Below are 17,023 nucleotides of genomic sequence, written 5' to 3'. Positions count from 1 at the left end.
CGTCATCTTGTCTCAAACTGACTTCATCTTGCAGTAAATCTCTACAAATCGGATTATAAGGCCCTGGAGCTCCAATCAAAGCAAAGCGAAAGTGTATCAGGAAATAAAGAGACTGCTGCAGCGTGGATTAAACCCAATCCAAAACTCACGTTCACTATAATTCACTCACATGTTTCCTTGTTAGCGGCTGAGACCGCGGAGAGCTCAGCCATGATTCACTCTGGTGTGGCGTTTGGCAGAGCGCCACATTAATCGCCGGGCTAATGGGAAGACAGGCCTATTGAACCGGCAGCCCAAAAGGACAGAGGGCCAGGACATACAAATCAAAGCTGTCCGGCCTCGTATTGACTAGACTGTCCACAGGAAGCGGGAAGCAGACGAGGGATGAGCGCAGGGTGTCACGGGGACTTTATTGAGCTCAGACCTGCACAGTATCACCACTGAAAAGGGCAAGACTCCAATTAGAAGGTAGTCGTTTTTAATAATCCCTGAGTTAGTGTCGACATGATAGAGGTGTCTGCGTTTTTTCACTGAAATAAACAGAAGAAGAGGCCAAAGTTTACACGCCAATGCCCAAAGTCTCAGGTTAATATTTGAAGATCACACACACTTCATCCGCTGTCACCCAGTTAATCTTCCTCTGTGACTGACAGAGACACATTGAGCTTCCTCATTACTGAATTGATCTCACGGTTGGAGCTTCATTCTTTGTAATGTGATTTATTGGAAGCTGACACATCAGAGGTGAATGAGCTTCTTAAAGCAGGGGAATGTGCTGTTTACTGTTTCTTTTACTGACTGTGGAAATCAGAAAAAAAAAACTCTAGATCAATGAACATTTTGCTGCCAACTGAGAAGTTTCTTTAACAGATAATGAAATCCAGCTGAGGGGAAGAATTCACTAAAAGTGAATCGCTCAGGATGCACAAGGAGGGAAAATAGATTGATCTGCTCCAACAAAATGTGAAATGTCAAGTTTAGTTAAAACAGGTTTTCTTGCTTAATTAGATCAATTGAATAATCATTTTGAGTTGAGTTTGTATGGTTTTTCAAGAATTTCCAGAGCCACCATCTAGTGGACACTCGAGGAACTGCAGTTTGCAGCACTTTTGCATTGACCCCAATTTGTACAGCCAGAAGTTGCTATTGCAACGATACTTTTTGGGATGGCATTGGTGCATTGATAGTGTGATGTAATGCACATTTAAACACGGGATCAAGGAATCTGTAAATCTGCAAAATGTGGATGAATGAGAATGACGCAATCAAAACAAAAAAGTTAAAATAAATCAATTTACATTATAAATTCATTCACATCAGTCATTTTAAATACTGACTATAAAATATTGAAGTTCAAAAGCCTGTTTGTACTCACACATTTTGTTCCTTTGCCTGCCTGATTGGCTTAGGAGAGAAACCAGAGAGACGGAAGTTTAGAGGGTGGAGTTATCTAACCATATTTTACACAATAAAGAAGCTGGATTTTAGGGCACAAAGACTTTCATCCACAAGTTTTGTAAATTGTGTGTTCGTTTAGATGAAAAAAATGCTTTTGCAACCTTTAGCATATAGATAGATAGATAGATAGATAGATAGATAGATAGATAGATAGATAGATAGATAGATAGATAGATAGATAGATAGATAGATAAATAGATAGATAGATATATGATGAGATAAGACTCCTTATCTTGTCTTGATGTTGGGTTTCTGTTAATAAAATTTTATTAAAATTTACAGGTCTAGACCTGTAAATGTTTTTGTAAAGCGTCTTGAGATAATGTTTGTTATGATTTGGCACTATACAAATAAAGATAGATAGATAGATAGATAGATAGATAGATAGATAGATAGATAGATAGATAGATAGATAGATAGATAGATAGATAGATAGATAGATAGATAGATAGATCCTTTGATGTCTTCACAGGAAATTTTTTTGACTCTGTCTGCACTGAAAAAGTACACACACACACAAACAGTTACCTCCATACCCATGCCCTCACAGAAAACCATTGCCACACATTGTCATACACATATACAACACACTGCAGTCACTTGGGTACTTTGTTCAGCAGAGTGAGGACAAAGCTCCTGCTGAAATGTGCCAGTTTCCAGGCTTGGGCCCTGTATCTGCATCCACATGAAGAACAAGTAGTAATCTGTTTATTTTCTTCATCAACTGAATTTTTAACCAAGGTTGCAAAAAGTTTAAAAAAGTAAGATGTGTATTATATCTGTGGTCTTTTCCCTGGCTTTTAATCAAAGTTGAGTGCACATCTTAGTTTTTATTTTATTTTATTTTATTTTTATTCGCTTTATGTGTTTTAATGTATTTTAATGAATACAGACAGACTTTTGCTTATGTTTTAGATGTTTTAAGTCATATGTGTTGTTTGTGTTTGTACAGCACTTTGGTCAACTTCGGTTGTTTTAAATGTGCTCTATAAATAAAGTTTGAGTTGAGTTGAGTTAAGTTGTTGATTTAAAGATCAGCCACTAATTATGAGAATAGCCACTTTAACAACTCATTTTTTTATTCCAATAAATGCTGTTGATGTGTACTCTGTGTATTTAGTGTACATGCCAGGGCTTGGCTGTGACTGCCCCCCTGTGGACAGAGAAGAAAACAGTTCTGATTTTGTATTTTCATTCACATACACAAGGGAAAAAATTATTGTTGTCCTCTCACGCTTAACGTTTGTCTCTTTAATTTCTGTTTGAACGGTTTAAATGAAACATTAGGACCAAACTGAGTTAATTTAACATGACAGCGCTCCATCAGAATAGTAGAATACACAGATTTTTTTTAAACAGATTTTTAATTAGCATGACTTTAACTTAGGTTTCGACTTGTTCCAATATTTTCAGACAGAGACAGCTGCTGCTTTTAAAACAGTCTGCATGAAGGTGGCTGTTTGAAAGGAGGATGAGGATGGATGAAGGAGCGGAAGGACACGCAGCCTAGCTGTCACCGATCGGGGGAGTATCAGTATTGACAACATGTTACAGCTCTGTCAGACAGGAGACGACACGGGGGAGCACCAGACTGAAACGGGGACTCTCCATCAGCGGTAAGCCTTTAATCTTCATTCACTGTTCAGCGTTTTACCCTTTTCATTTCACCACAGTGGATTGAATCCCTGCCGTTCGTTTCTTACCGTTGTAATGTTGTCGTTGCTGAATTCATCGTGGCCTGTAGCGATGACAGCGGTGTGTAAAAAACGCATTTTGGAACGTTAAACATCGTTTTTATCTCGAAGGTAACACAATGATTGGGTTATGGCATTTAAAATGAGTCTAAACGGGAATAAATATGTTAAAAAAATCTGACAAACAGGGGTTATGATTGTGTAATTATGAGTCTTATTACAGGAAACCTCGGTTTTGCTACGCGAGTGTCTAAAATTAGCTCTGACATCCCAGTGTTTTGGCTGCAGATGTGGATTTACCGTTTATTTTAAAGAAATATTTGATTAAGTTTTAATTTATCCCGGAAGTAAAAACAGCTTTTATTTTGATCAACAAACATTTCCTCACACATATTTTTAAAATCAACGTGTTTCTCTTTATTCCCTCTGACAGGTGAAGTTTCTACTGCTCCACCTGCCCCTGTGTCACATGACCTCATTGACCTGGTTGTCAACCAGAACATGCCGCCTTCAGGAGCCCATGGAGAGATGTAAATGACTCGCTGACCAGAGACGGATCGATGAAGTGACAGACAGAAGTGATTGGTGAAGGAGCTTATGAGGACACCGAGCTTCTCCCGAGGACGTGTGCTGTGCTGTAAGTGAGCTGATGCTCCTGTCCTGTGGGAAAGAGTTTTTCGCTGTCAGTGTGTTCCCAAGTTAAGGTCTCACTGACATGCCACTGTCTTGCCAAGAAGTAAACAAAAAGGAAGTTTACCACCACAGAAACTTCATTTAAAGGGTGAAAAGATGGAATTTTCCCACCAATAAGGTGACACCAACAGAGTTGTGCAACCTGCCACTTTGGTGAGACTCAGCTCAATAACTGCAGAGTCACAAAGTTTGTTTGAAGCCGTTAACGCTCATTTTACTGTAATTATTTTGTAACAAGATAAAAATTGAAATATGTGCAGAAGCAGCTCTCACAGTTCTGAGTATTAATATTATTCTTCAAGGAAAATTTCAAGGATGTGGAATTTTTCTTTCTTGAGATCTCTTCTTTGACATTAACCTAGTTTTGAATCTTTAACTGTAGAGCAATTATTGAATGTAGTGCAGTCGACAAAAATAGTCAAAACAACCACTTTTGCCTTTTGCCACCTTAAAACTTAGAACTTTGTTGCATCTTCTGGCATTTTTTAAAATCATACTTTTTGCATCAGCACTGACAGATCTGGGGAAATTATTTTAGTCTATTGTGTTTTTCTTTCGATGAGAGCTCCAAGAGAACACAGGTTTTAACACTAGGTTTTATGTTAAGAAAATTTGATTTTTTCTTTCCTGAAGCTTCATGTTTCCTTCAGTCCAGGCTAAAAAAGAGTGAATCAGACTCACTCCCCCCTTGTGGTCTTTTTCTCTGTCCTTGCTGTGAAGAAGAGTCCAGCGTAGGAGCCTGAGGCAGAGCCATGGGCTGTGGGGGGAGCCGGACCGACGCTCTGGAGCCTCGATACCTGGAGAGCTGGACCAAAGAGACCGAGTCCACATGGCTGACCAGCACGGACACAGACATCCCGCTGTCGTCCATCCAGAGCATCCCGTCTGAGGGCTCCGAGGCCGGGTTTGCTTCTGAGAAAACCATCAGCCCTGGTGAGAAGAAAGATGTTAACTGTCGTATAGTTCAGTCTGAGTTATACAGAGAGGATTTGCAATTCTGATCTTGGCGTTAAATGTTGCAACCTCAAGTTCTTCTGCAGCTCATGCATCCTAATTGGGGTTATTTCTGTCACATGCATATTTTAAAAGCCTGATTCATTTTCATTGATGGGTCTTTGCACCAGTTTTTCACTCATTCATTTTACGCCTACATTATGAGCACAATGGAAGTTGTAATAGTCTGAGTGTTTTTCTCACACAGGGAAACAATGTTCAGGCTGAGTCACAGGCTTTTAGAAGAAAAATGAATTAGACGGGTGCTTCTTTAACGCTTCTTGAACCAAAGAGAAGAGTCTGACACACGTGGAAGATATTTAGAAGATCTGCTTGAAAGAAAAATCCATTAATGTGTCGTTATATTAAAACAATGAAGGGTAAGGCTTTGAAAGCCAAAGTGCTCAGTTCCTCACTACACATCCCTCAGAAACACGCAGCTCTCGTGCCGTTTTGTTGCTCCTCTTGCTAACTCTTCTCTCACAGCAGTGCGGCCGTGTTTTCTTTAAAGCCAGGAGAAAATGAATCAGTAAATTGGGATAATCACATCAAGGCCACATCAAAAGCCGCAGTGCTCACACAGAACCTGTCTCTCATGGCAACACATAGAGCTGTTAGAGCACGCATGCTCGCACAACGGGCCTTGATGTGATTGTGAAGACGAATTCAGAGTGGCCTCCACTTTGAGGGGACGAAGCAGGTCGAGAATCGGTAAAAATCAATCAGCGGCAGAATGAAACATGCTGTAGCCTCACAGTCCTGTTACAGCCTCTGCTTCCAGCATCATTTCATTCAGATGTGTGTAAAACACCGGCATCCTGCTCTCTTTAACCTCACCCAAACACAGCGTCACAGCCATGTATAAGGAGGTAATTTATTCATCACACTCCACAGCCCACGCAGCACTCACATCAGCTCTTTGCACGCTGTGACCTCTGCCTAACGCTGTTTTATTTACAAATTACCCGCCTTCATGCTGCAGGTTTCACAAATATCTTAATAAAAGTGTGCTGACTTTGAGGTGGACTTTCACAGCATGTTTCTGTCACAGTTCCAGATTTGTTCGAGGACAGCCTCCCTCTTCCCGCTCAGGCCTACCTGAAGGTGTGTTCGTCCATGTCTGAAGCCAGCCTGAATGACGTGAAGCCCAGCAGCCCCCCGGCCATACACGGCTCCCCAACAAAGGAGGCAACGCCACCTTCAACCGGCACCACAGTGCAGCGCAGGAGTGTTCTCCACACAGAGGAGATCGTAAGACACGGAAATCTTTATTAATAATCAGAGACATTTTAAAGATAAAGCATCTTTCTGTTCTTTTATTCATGATTTAAATGAAAGGAATAAGATATGAGACATATTCTTACAGGTGTGAGACGTCGCCGGAAACAAGAACCAATTTTTCACTTGATGATTGAATAACATTATAATATTTTAATCAGATTTCTTGGCACCCTGAAGTATCCAGCTGAACATTTTCTTCCTCCGTCTAAAGAAAGAAAAGCGACTACCTTCAGGTTCTGAAAATTAGTTCAGACAAATGAAAGGTTGATGGTTAATCTTGCTGCTTTTGTTTTTCAAATAATCTGTACAAAAGTCAATGATTTTCAATAAACTAAGATTGGAACATTGAAGCTATATGCTGTCAGTTATAAAAAATAAAAATCAATATTGGCAGGTCAGGCTATTTAAAGATCGGTGATTGGTCAGAAAATTGTGATCTGTGCACCCCTACTTCTAACTGCTCACATCTGTGAGGGAAAGAGGGGCACTTTTTCTGCAGTTTGTCTGTAAAAGTACATTTATACTTTGTCAGTTGTCTCAGATCTCAGCGTTGGCAGTCAGAGCATGTTCTGATCTGAGAAGTCTTTTGGTGTGCCTGTTTAACATCTTGACTGGTAAACACATGAGAACAATGTCAGTGGTCCGGTGCAACGCTTTATCATAAATATTCATGGTCTGTAGAACAAGCTGAGTGTTATATGAACAAAACCTGGACAATTCAGGGAATTTTATAAAATCCCTCTGGTCATAATTTTACGATCAAGAAGGAGGACATGATCGGGTAAAAGAAGACATGATCACAATAGTTTATACAGACTTTATGATGTATACCAAAGGAGCAGATGCAGGAGCACTAAAACCTGATGTTTGTCTTGTGTCTGCTTGAGGCTCACTCCAGATGTACTGGAAAAAACAAACACATTCAAACAAGCAGATTTCTACAGGAAAAATATTTTTTTTATAGCCAGGCTTAAAAATGATTTTGCTCTGATTCGGTTTGCACTTAGTAAAATCTTGTACACCCGTAGCCAGGTATTTTCAAAAATGACTATCCCCCTAATTTGTTTCTAAAAATACTTTCGTCTGCCGATAAGTGTGGCTCAAGGCATTTCAAAGCCATATTTAGCAGTGTTTTTCAGACGTAAAACCCGTGCCAGCCAATCAGAATGAGCCCCTGTCATTCAGCTGTGATGTTTGAGAACCGAAAACTCTGATTCACAGCGTGAAATCATGAAACCAGAGTTTTCCAAAATCTTCACTTTGGCTGGAGCTTTTAGAAAACATTGTTTTCAGTGACGTAAAACTGCAGTCTCTTGTGGATGACAGGCGTAAATGTATAAAAATATATGTGTTTCCCCAGATACGTGTGGGCATTGTCTTAAACTTTCACTCACAGACTTCTATTCAGTCAGATTTCTGAAGTTATCTTTTTCCCCTCCTCAGACGAAATGGCAGGACAATCGTATGTCAACCAAGCAGGTGACCATCACGGTGACTCAGAGCATCCACCAAGTGGACAAGAACGGGAAGGTGAAGAAGTCCCTCACAACCTACGAGGTCATGAAACCTGTGGAGAGCCTCAAACAGGTGACTGCTCAGAACACCTGAACAAAGGGGAGACTGAGAGAATCCAAAGAAATGTGGAGGTGACTGTGAACTCAGTGTCATGATGCTGGACTTTAAATCGATGGATGATGAAAAGACAAGGAGGAAGAGGTGTGCTGTCTTAGAAAAAAAAACTTGAAGTAGGCTGTATTGTATTTCATATCATGTATTTCTATGGTGCCTGTAACTGTACATCTGAAGACATCCATGTGTAGACGAACATACCAAACATGACATTTTACAGTGCGTAAATTCAGGGTGGAGCACACAAAATGTTTTTAAATAAAGTGAAGGAAGATTTTATTTGGCACATTTCAGATTCCTGCAGAGAAGCATTTAAACTCTACTTGGAAGACATTTGTAAAGCTTTTAGAGCAGGTTTATGATTCTTCATTTAGTTTATGCTGTGCTACAATCTGTAAGGCTCAGGAAATCGATTGTGAAGATTGCACTAAACACAGTGAAGCCTGAAGAGTCGTGACAACAGTGCGAGGAAAACTGTCTGACGTCATCGTGTTGTTTTGTACAAAGCTGTGGGACATTTTCTTATCTGCTCATTTGTGTTTTATAACGACATTAAACTCAACCAGAACAAAACGAATCAACGTGTACTTAAGTATGACTAGGAACAGACATGTTTGAGGAACACTGACACTTTGCACGTCTGTAGGATCCTTGTAAAGTCTGTTTCATAAATATCATGCAGCATTGTTGAATCTCTTTGTGTGAGCGCTCACAGAGTCTCTAAGTGGTCCCTCAGGGGTGTAACATCAGCTCCAGGGTCAGCTCTGCTCTGACAGTGTGTGAATTTGCTTCTGATGGTCGTAGAACATTTGTCCTGATCTGAACAGCGGCTCTTCCTTCTCCATCCATTCCTCCGTGCAGAAGTCTGGGAAGAAGAAGCTGATTTCTCTTTGTGCCGACTCAACAGAATCTGAACAGAATGGTAAAGAAAAAGAAAATTAGAGGAAATTTCTTTGGCTGTCATAAATCAAGCATGTTGAATCCCAGGTGAAATGCAGACAGGTGGAAACAGCTGGATCTCATCACCTGCAGTTGATGACGGCAGTCAGGAGGAAACCTGATTTTGATACTTTTTCATTATTACTTTTTGCATACAGTCACACAACAGCGATTTTCTATTGAAAGAATCCAGCGTGTCATGGGAACTGCTCTTCTGATCCATTGTTGGGCTTTTTGGATGTACAATTCCCAGTGTAAATGTCACTCTGGTTATACAAACTGTAATGAAATGAAAGAAAAGTACTACATGAACAAGAAAAAAAAGCACTGGGACACAGCTTTAGTGGTATATAAAGATGATGGATGTGAGCATGACGATTGAACGTCATCACCATCACAAGGCATCAGAACAGCTGCTCAGTTTTTTATCAACTTGTGAAATCAAAGCTCACTTATCCCTCAGGTGTCTCTTGATACCAGAAAATAAGTGGTCAGGTTTCTGCAGTGTTATGTGCTGCATAAACATCAGTGAACTTTAGCTCCATTTCCACCAAGCAGTCTGGTTTAGATTAGTACGGTTTAATACAGTTTGGCTCGGTTAAGCCTGGTCCTGCTTGGGTTTCCACAGCCAACAGTGCCCCCTCGTGGTAGGTGATGTATAAGCCAGATGCCAATAGCATCATCAGTTAAATAATAGCGTGATGCTATAGAAGTGTACCCCACAAATAAATCCAACAAAGAAGAATAACGGGACACAGTAAACAATGAGCATTGATGGAAGACATCCAGCTATTCGTCTTCTTTGGGATTTCCATGTGGCTCCTTATTACAAAGACCAATCAAGCTAGGAGAAATACAGCCGCTGTCGATTGACGATTCTTTCGACCAATCAACTGCAGTGTTGTAGCTCCACCTTCTGGGATAAGTTCTCAGATAAGTTTAAGCCCCGTTTCCACCAAGCGGTTTAGTTCGGTTTGTCACGGTACGGCACACATTTAACAGCGTTTCTACGGACTGATCCCAGGACAGACCCCCAAATAACCGAGACGAGCTGTCACACATTTTAGCACCCTTCCATAGGGATGCCAGACTAAACCAATCTGATCTCGGAAGGTGGAGCTACACCACTGCAGACCGTTGATTGGTCTAAAAAATTGTCACTTACTGTGCGACAGCTGCTGTATTTCTCCTGGCAGCACACAGACTTCTCTGAAACAAAGCTTGATTGTTCTTTGTGACAAAGAGCTACATGCCAATCACAAAGAAGAGGAACTGTTGGATGTCTTCTATCGTTGCTCTTTGTTTACTGTGTCGAGTTTTTCTTCTTAGTTGGATTTATTACACTGCGTCACGCTGCTTTGGCGTCACGCTATTATTTAACAGATGTGGTTTTTGGCATCCAGCTTACACCCCGCCTACCACGAGGGAGCACAGTTTGCTGTGGAAACGCAAACAGGATCAGGCTTAACTGTACCAAACCATGTCAAACCGTACTGAACCGAACTGAACCACTTGGTGGAAATGGGGCTTTTGCTTCTGACCAAGGAAAATGTTCTGCATTAAGGGGCAGAAATGGTGGAAAATATGGCAGGATGTTATTATGGCAGGATCAGGATCTAGATTTTATTGTTTTTGTTTTTCACATTTCATTTCCTCCTGCAAAAAAACATTTTTAGATCCAAATATATAATATCCAATTTCAATGCACCAGTTTTTGTCTTTTCTGTTTCATTTCATAACTTTAATCTAGTCTTGTGTCCTTAACTCTGTTTTTTGAACTCTCACATTTTCACAACATGTCAAATATATCAAAGATGTCAGCTTTTAGAGTTGTTGAGTTTCTTCAGAATGTTCAGAGCTTTAGCTTTTTACTAGTAGTCTATGCGTAGTCAGGAATAAAATGAAGAATTAAGTGCAAACTATGACATGAAAACAAATTCCACACTTCCCACCTGATCCATGCGTGGTGTTTCGTGTGTCTGTGAGTCCAAACTGTGCTCTGATGGAAGCTGGCGAGGTGAATCTGGCTCTGAACACTTTGGTCGGCCCCATCAGCTCCCTCCAGTGACGTATGGCGTCCTCTCTGGCTAAAATGTACGCTCGCATGGGACCGCTGCATGAGAGGAAACAACGAGGAAGTTACAGATATTATTTCACACTATCACTGAGCGTGTCCTCCTCTTCATTCACTGTGATAAAGGAGGCAGGATGATTACAAGCATCCTTTGAAATTCCCTGTGACAATGTGGAGCAGCTAATGTTTGGTAGGCTTCACTGACAATACTTCCACAGCTGCTGTGCTCACTCTACTGTATGTGTCCTCTGATAATTGAAGCTCCTGCTGTGATGAGTCACCTTCTGATTGTTTGGCCTCTTTCTGAGCAGGAAATTGGAGCAGCGTACGCAATGTGTACTTTTCCAGGTCAGATGATATATAAAGGTTATATAAGAGTCATTCTGTACAGATGCTTTCTCTCATCTTCTCATGATGTATTATTTGTCTAACTTATATTTTTCCCTTTTGCATGCAAATACTTTTTTGAATTCTTAATATTAACATATTTATGCTCTTTTTTAACCTTGCACCTGCAGACCAAGGCAATTCTCTATAATGTGAAAAACTGCTTGTTAATAAATCTGATTCTTATTCTTATGCAAGGGGTAATGTAATTTTTTTTTTGAGTAAAATGTCCAAAAGAAGACCCTGATTTGAGATGCCAAGGTTGAGGCTTACCTGGACATGAATTCAACAAGTCTTTGATAGAAGAATCGCCCTGAAAGCAAAACATAGTGTGTTAAAATAATCTAAAACCCATAATTCTAGATATTTCAAAAAGTCCCCCACATTATTTGACTCCAGTAGAAGTTTCACTGTTGATAGAAATTATCATATTTTATCTCAATGATGACAAAATGTGTTTGTTTTCCCCTTTTCAAAGTGTTGTTTCACGATACAGAGAGGACTAATGCACTAAAACAGGCTTATGACTCACTTCTTCAATCACTGAGTCACTAAAATGTTGTTCTGTTGTTCAGAACTGTTTGTTCCTTTAACAAAGTCGACTGATTGCTCACCTGAATGCTCAGCGTAAAACCTCTCAGAGTCCTGCCTCCTCCACACAAGATCTTTGCATCGCACCACCACAAAGTTGTTGTCCAAGATTCTCTGGTGGAGAGCCTGCAGAAAAAAAATCAGATTAATCCCGTTATCATTATCAATCTGATTGAAAAATTTAACTCAAATAATTCTTCTGCTGTGCCAAATGACTCAAAATCCCTGAAATGTCTCTGGCAATTCATTTTGGGCAGTTTGTCCAAGTAGATTTGAGTACAAAAAAAAACAAATAAAGAATAGTTGGCCAACAGAAAGTGTTATGCACACTCTGCAGGAAGGAGTTTTCTTTTCTGTTTCAGGGCTTCAACAATCCACCTTGGACAAATTCACACACAATTGCGAAGTGAAATACAACAAACTCAATACCCATTAATACTGTCAAGGACATGGTTTTTACAAAGGTTTTGCAAGTTGCCTCTCAAGATGCATTGAACAAGGCTTCATCAAGAAGCACAAAGTTTTTTTTTTGTTTGTTAACATGAACTGTTATCAGTGTTTAATTAACACGTTAAGTGCAAAAATATTTCCTCCTTTCAAAAGTCAGTTTCTTCATGTAAAATGAAACATGATCAATATCCACAGTAACTCTGTCATTAATCCGATCCAATATTTTAATCAGACAGCACTATTCAAAAGAAAATTCAAGTCAATTATGGTATTTTGATAGATTTTATCTATAGACTTTATTAAGACCAAAGGATTTGTGTAATACCAGTCCAGTTAGGCAGCATTTTTTATTTTTTATTTTTTGCACTAATAAAATATGCCTTACAAAATGTTGTTTTGTAAAAAAAAAAAAACAGAGGCAAAATTGTTGGAACACTTGACAGATCTGAAAATACGGCCTCGTCTGCCCTTCACAGTTTCATTTCAATATGTTCATCAATATGGTTGCTTCGAGCTCAACAAATATCAGATGAAGTGAGTCAGTCTGTTTTTATCCACTTTTAATTTCAATATTTCCACCTTTTGCTGCAGTTACAGCTGCATGTCTCTTTCATTGTGTCAATATATTTCCTGTGAACTTCAACACTAATGTCACAGGCTTTACTTTGAACATTCAATAGATCTGTCCAGTTTATTTTCTAGCTTTCCTAATTTTATTGAATTGGGCTGCGGTCTGGGCTTGAGTGGGTCATCATTTTCATGTCTCTTTTTTTGGAAATAAAGTAACCTAAATCCCCTTACAGTGGCTTTATTCTGTCATACATGCAGCATCATTTTGGCAGATATGAAGATATTTTATTTATTTTGACTGTATTTTGATGGCCAATTTAACAAAAACAACCAAAACCTCTTAACGATGCTATGTTTTGTTCATTTTTTATTGGGAAAAAAATCTCAACAGGATCAAAACTAAGCAAATGAGTTCGGTGTAGGATAAAACATATTATTTTTTGATGAACGATAAGAGGGCTTCCCGGTATAGGCTGCAAGAGGAAAAATGAACTGTTCTTGGGTAATAAATATTTGCTTCTTTTTTTTCCCCCAAAATAAAGATTTCTAATTTAACTCTGTACGTAAGGTATCTGTTGAGGTATATAGGCAGTCTGCGTGAATTTAAAAGCAAATAAATAAATGTGACACCGTGTTTGTCTCACCTCTAACATCACAGGATGAGCTACAGCATCCGGTTTGATGACCGCCAGGGTGAGCTGCAGCACTTTGGAGAGGCGTCGAGCTGTGAGCAACATCTCTACTGAAGGAGACAAAAAGTCAGCGTTTAATACAGGGGCTAACGTTTACAGGACGGTTAGCTGACAAACGGCAATGGTAAATGCCTATATAACGCTAAAAAGAGCAGTTTTAAAACTGTGACATTTTGTATGACCATTTAGCTTCTGCTTATTGTTTTAAGTATGATTTGACTGCTTAAGTCATACAATATTTCTTTCTACGCAAACGTTAAAAACACAAAATGTTCAAACATACTAACCTCTGCTGTGACTGGTTCCCAAATTCAATCAGTTTTCTGGAAAGAACGCCGCCATATTGGAAATACGACCGCGAGACATCACGTCTTTAGTTCGTTTTTAAAACCACACATGATTTATATTTTCATTTCTCTTATCGAAAGCCAAATTTTTAACCTTAGTTTAGGGTTTATTTGGAAATATTTGTTGAATGACTTCTCACACCAGTTGGTCCGCTCTTCAAAGTCGTCCCTCAAAAACAGGTTCCGCTCATTGTGTTCCGCCGGAGGAGGCGTCGACTGCAACTTTATTTATTGTTTTTTGTAAAATTCCTCTACTCTTTCATTGTTATGTAGATTTTTTGTTATAATCAAACCACTTTTTCTTTAATTTAGATTCCCTTTTATTTTACAGACGTGCCCCCTGCTGCAACCACACGTTATTTTAATTTAAGTGCAGGTGAGAAGGGCCCCCTGAATTCATTTAATGTAAACTAACTGTGCCTAGCAGACAAAACCATATTAAACATACCTTTACTTCATAAATAACTTAAAAATTTGTAACAGGAGTAAAACCAAACTTTGCCACTCTTGCATATAAAAGAGGAACACACCAACAATGTCAAGACTGATGCCATACTTACAATATTCTGTACAATGTCATTTGTTACTTCCAGTATCCTCCACTGTCCCCCTTACTTTGAATAAATCCTCTCATTTTCATGTTACTAATTAGCATCTGGCAAATGAAACTTGTGGCAAACCTGATGCATTTCCATGCACCTAAATGTCAAGAAGAGCATGTTGTCCCTTTTTCAGATAAACGAAGACAAAAAAATGGAATAGCAGAAATGCCTTGGTCATCTGAAAAACATACCACTGGCAGTTGTCATAACATTTGTTTATCCCCAGCTGTGAAGGATCCATGTTATTGTACTTAACACAAGAGTCTGTCACTGGTTGACATTAAGGAGTCTATTTGCGCCTAGTTTGTGTTAAACAGTGGATAAACATTAGGAATCCGAGTGATGATTTTTACAGGAATTTAATTCAAGTATGATAATAAAAGGAAAATTTACATTAAAATTATGCCTTAATTTACAAGTTGTGAATTTTTCACTAGATTAATTTATGTTTTCCTAGTATTCTGATTACAAAGTTAGAACCAAAAATCATAATGTTCTCAAATTCTCATTTTTATTGATAAGTTAAATGAAATCTTGTTACAGTGTCTAAATTTTGACTTAAAAAAAAATCACACAGCCTTTCTCCTCTTCATGTCTGGACACAACAGTCACAGATCCTCTTTATAGAAAGGGAAAGCCTCAGACTGATGATGAATACATGCTCTCATCAGCTTACATGGCTGCTACAAGCATCTCGACCAGAGCGAGAGAGAGATTTCTGTCTGTGGAATTTCATCAATGTGGGAGATCAGACGTACAGTTTGAGTTACAAACACGGAGCACATTCCAGCAATGCAAAATGACCACACCCTAAAAAGACGAGGCTGTGTGTGTATACATGTCAGAATGTATGTGTGTGTTTCTGTGTGTGTAAGGTTTGACATTCAGGGAGAGAATAGGAGGGAAGAAAGGGGGGATGGATGTCCCACATAGGTTTCTCCCACCTGCCCATGTCATGTGACTCGGGGTGACACCACAGCTGTTACCACCCATGAGGGGGATGGAGGGGACGAGAGGAGGTGCTAGCTGGGTGAGGGGTTCAACAGAGTCATTCCTAAAGATATAGCATGAAACAGTTGATATAGACCACCTTATCTTGTATTATTTATTACGTTTCATTAAGGGAGAGATGATGTCGAAAGTAATTTTTGTGTCAACACCGGAAGTTTTTTTCTTTCTTTTATATGATAATATGTGTGATGTATCAGTGAGTTTGCAGCATTTTACTGTAGCTGGTGGTCAGATCAAGAGTTGACCTGAGGGTCAGGTCAATAAGAGGGTCACTGGATAAATCTGAGACTTCTTCAGATGATAAATAGAGGCAAAATGGTCTCTTTAACTTCTTTTTTAATCTTTAATGGTTTTGGAAGTTATTTAAAGCTCCTGTGGGTAACTTTCAGTGTATTTTGAATTTAACGCCGCTGTGGAGAAATGGATACATCCAACCTCAACCTGTACACACATAAACACAGGCAAAAATCCCACCCTGATTTCTTTTTATGACAAAACTATAAAAAACACAAGGACTACGATGACATCACCTCATCTGATTCCTACCTGATTCCAGTTTATTACAAGTACTAAAGGTACAGTATGCAATAGTTATGTGCATTTAGCGGTATATACTTCAACCAAGGGGCAACATCCGATAAGTAAAAATGAAGTCTATGCAGAAGTGCTAAAAGTCACTGTTCGTCGAGAATCCGCATGAGGCTGGCTGCAGGAAGACTGGAAGTTGTGTGCGGACCCAGTTAAAAAAAAAAAAAAAGGACTTTTACGGCATTAAAAAGTATATTTACAGCTTGGTTCAAAAACAGCTTGGGTCTAAAATGTTGATTTCACTATCAGCACACACTGTACAGTGGGTGAATTTTTGTGTAACTTGGCGGTTTACAAGTTATTCGGAACGTTTGATCAATCAGAGACAAAGCTCAGGTCACGTGTCTGCCGAGCACCCTATAGCTGTTCAAAAAGGATCCTAAAGTCGGCGTCATATCAAATATGGCTAAGTCCACGGATTGGCTTCATTTTATGGTATGAGGAACAGACAGGTGACTGAGGCTACGTCTGTGTTATACACAGTCAATGCACTGAACAAACTAGCAAAGATGGCTTTTTGTATTTCGTGAGTGGCCACCGGAAATGAAATGTGTGCAGAAGTTTTGACATTTGACCTTTTTGATAGGAAATGGTGTTTATTTTAACAGTTTCTGAGGCAAATCTTATCAATAGGCTGCAGGGGGTTTTGTCATTAATGTCACTCTATTCTTTAGCTGTTCAAATATTCGTAAGACTGTTTTAATATCACCACAAAGACACCACTACAACATGCTGAGGTACAACAGGTCCATATTCTTGTTTTTAAAGCTCCTGTTGGATGTTTTTTACTGTTTATGCAACATGCTAAAATTAACTGTGGTAAGTATTTATGAGCTAAAAATGAAGACAAGATCATTGACAACAAGACGCAAAGTTCTTACGTTGCAGTTTTTAATGCCTATAACCACAGAGAGGGGGTTGGTGTCAGACCAGACTGAAAACGCTGGAAACAAAGCTGTATTTACCTTTCCTACAGCAAACATTCAAATAAGTTATGAATTTGATTGTCAGAAGAAATAAAAAT

At 39.2% G+C, this 17,023-nt stretch overlaps 2 protein-coding genes across 6 annotated transcripts; one reads left to right on the top strand and one right to left on the bottom strand.

Annotated features, from left to right (window-relative positions):
- The first annotated feature begins 2,659 nt into the window (after nucleotides 1-2,659).
- On the top strand, nucleotides 2,660-7,727 carry baalcb (BAALC binder of MAP3K1 and KLF4 b). 2 transcript variants are annotated; one of them, XM_074685518.1, is made up of 5 exons: nucleotides 2,660-3,074; nucleotides 3,586-3,789; nucleotides 4,569-4,778; nucleotides 5,890-6,089; nucleotides 7,563-7,727. In XM_074685518.1, the coding sequence occupies exons 3-5, from the start codon at nucleotides 4,598-4,600 to the stop codon at nucleotides 7,725-7,727; spliced, it is 546 nt and encodes a 181-aa protein (XP_074541619.1). In that variant the 5' UTR covers nucleotides 2,660-3,074; nucleotides 3,586-3,789; nucleotides 4,569-4,597. The 2 variants fall into 2 exon arrangements, with proteins under 2 accessions (XP_074541619.1, XP_074541618.1); XM_074685517.1 differs by having other exon boundaries at nucleotides 4,566-4,778.
- A 779-nt stretch (nucleotides 7,728-8,506) lies between these two features.
- nme6 (NME/NM23 nucleoside diphosphate kinase 6) lies at nucleotides 8,507-13,985 on the bottom strand. Of its 4 annotated transcripts, none has more exons than XM_074685515.1 (7): nucleotides 13,893-13,985; nucleotides 13,739-13,774; nucleotides 13,404-13,501; nucleotides 11,763-11,865; nucleotides 11,422-11,461; nucleotides 10,640-10,800; nucleotides 8,507-8,658 (listed from the first exon to the last, which is right to left on the bottom strand). In XM_074685515.1, exons 3-7 carry the CDS (start codon nucleotides 13,494-13,496, stop codon nucleotides 8,507-8,509), a joined length of 549 nt encoding a protein of 182 aa, XP_074541616.1. In that variant the 5' UTR covers nucleotides 13,497-13,501; nucleotides 13,739-13,774; nucleotides 13,893-13,985. The 4 variants fall into 4 exon arrangements, with proteins under 4 accessions (XP_074541616.1, XP_074541617.1, XP_074541614.1 ...); XM_074685516.1 differs by having other exon boundaries at nucleotides 13,941-13,961; XM_074685513.1 differs by having other exon boundaries at nucleotides 13,739-13,985.
- Between the last annotated feature and the right edge of the window lie 3,038 nt (nucleotides 13,986-17,023).

The sequence above is a fragment of the Halichoeres trimaculatus genome, unplaced genomic scaffold (assembly GCF_033239565.1).
Source record: "Halichoeres trimaculatus isolate MK-OKI-2021-1 unplaced genomic scaffold, fHalTri1.1 fHalTri1_scaffold_13, whole genome shotgun sequence".
Lineage (NCBI taxonomy): Eukaryota > Metazoa > Chordata > Actinopteri > Labriformes > Labridae > Halichoeres > Halichoeres trimaculatus.
This window is presented reverse-complemented; position numbering and strand designations above follow the sequence as displayed.

What these genes read in the sequence shown, in the direction of transcription:
- baalcb (XM_074685518.1), top strand. Translation starts at nt 4,598, where the DNA reads ATGGGCTGTGGGGGGAGCCGGACCGACGCTCTGGAGCCTCGATACCTG. An exon ending in TGAGAAAACCATCAGCCCTG is followed by an intron (nt 4,779 to 5,889) that starts GTGAGAAGAAAG and finishes TTTCTGTCACAG; the next exon opens with TTCCAGATTTGTTCGAGGAC. An exon ending in TTCTCCACACAGAGGAGATC is followed by an intron (nt 6,090 to 7,562) that starts GTAAGACACGGA and finishes TCCCCTCCTCAG; the next exon opens with ACGAAATGGCAGGACAATCG.
- nme6 (XM_074685513.1), bottom strand. Translation starts at nt 13,496, where the DNA reads ATGTTGCTCACAGCTCGACGCCTCTCCAAAGTGCTGCAGCTCACCCTG. An exon ending in CTCATCCTGTGATGTTAGAG is followed by an intron (nt 11,866 to 13,403) that starts GTGAGACAAACA and finishes TTTTTTCTGCAG; the next exon opens with GCTCTCCACCAGAGAATCTT. An exon ending in CTTGTTGAATTCATGTCCAG is followed by an intron (nt 10,801 to 11,421) that starts GTAAGCCTCAAC and finishes CCTCTCATGCAG; the next exon opens with CGGTCCCATGCGAGCGTACA.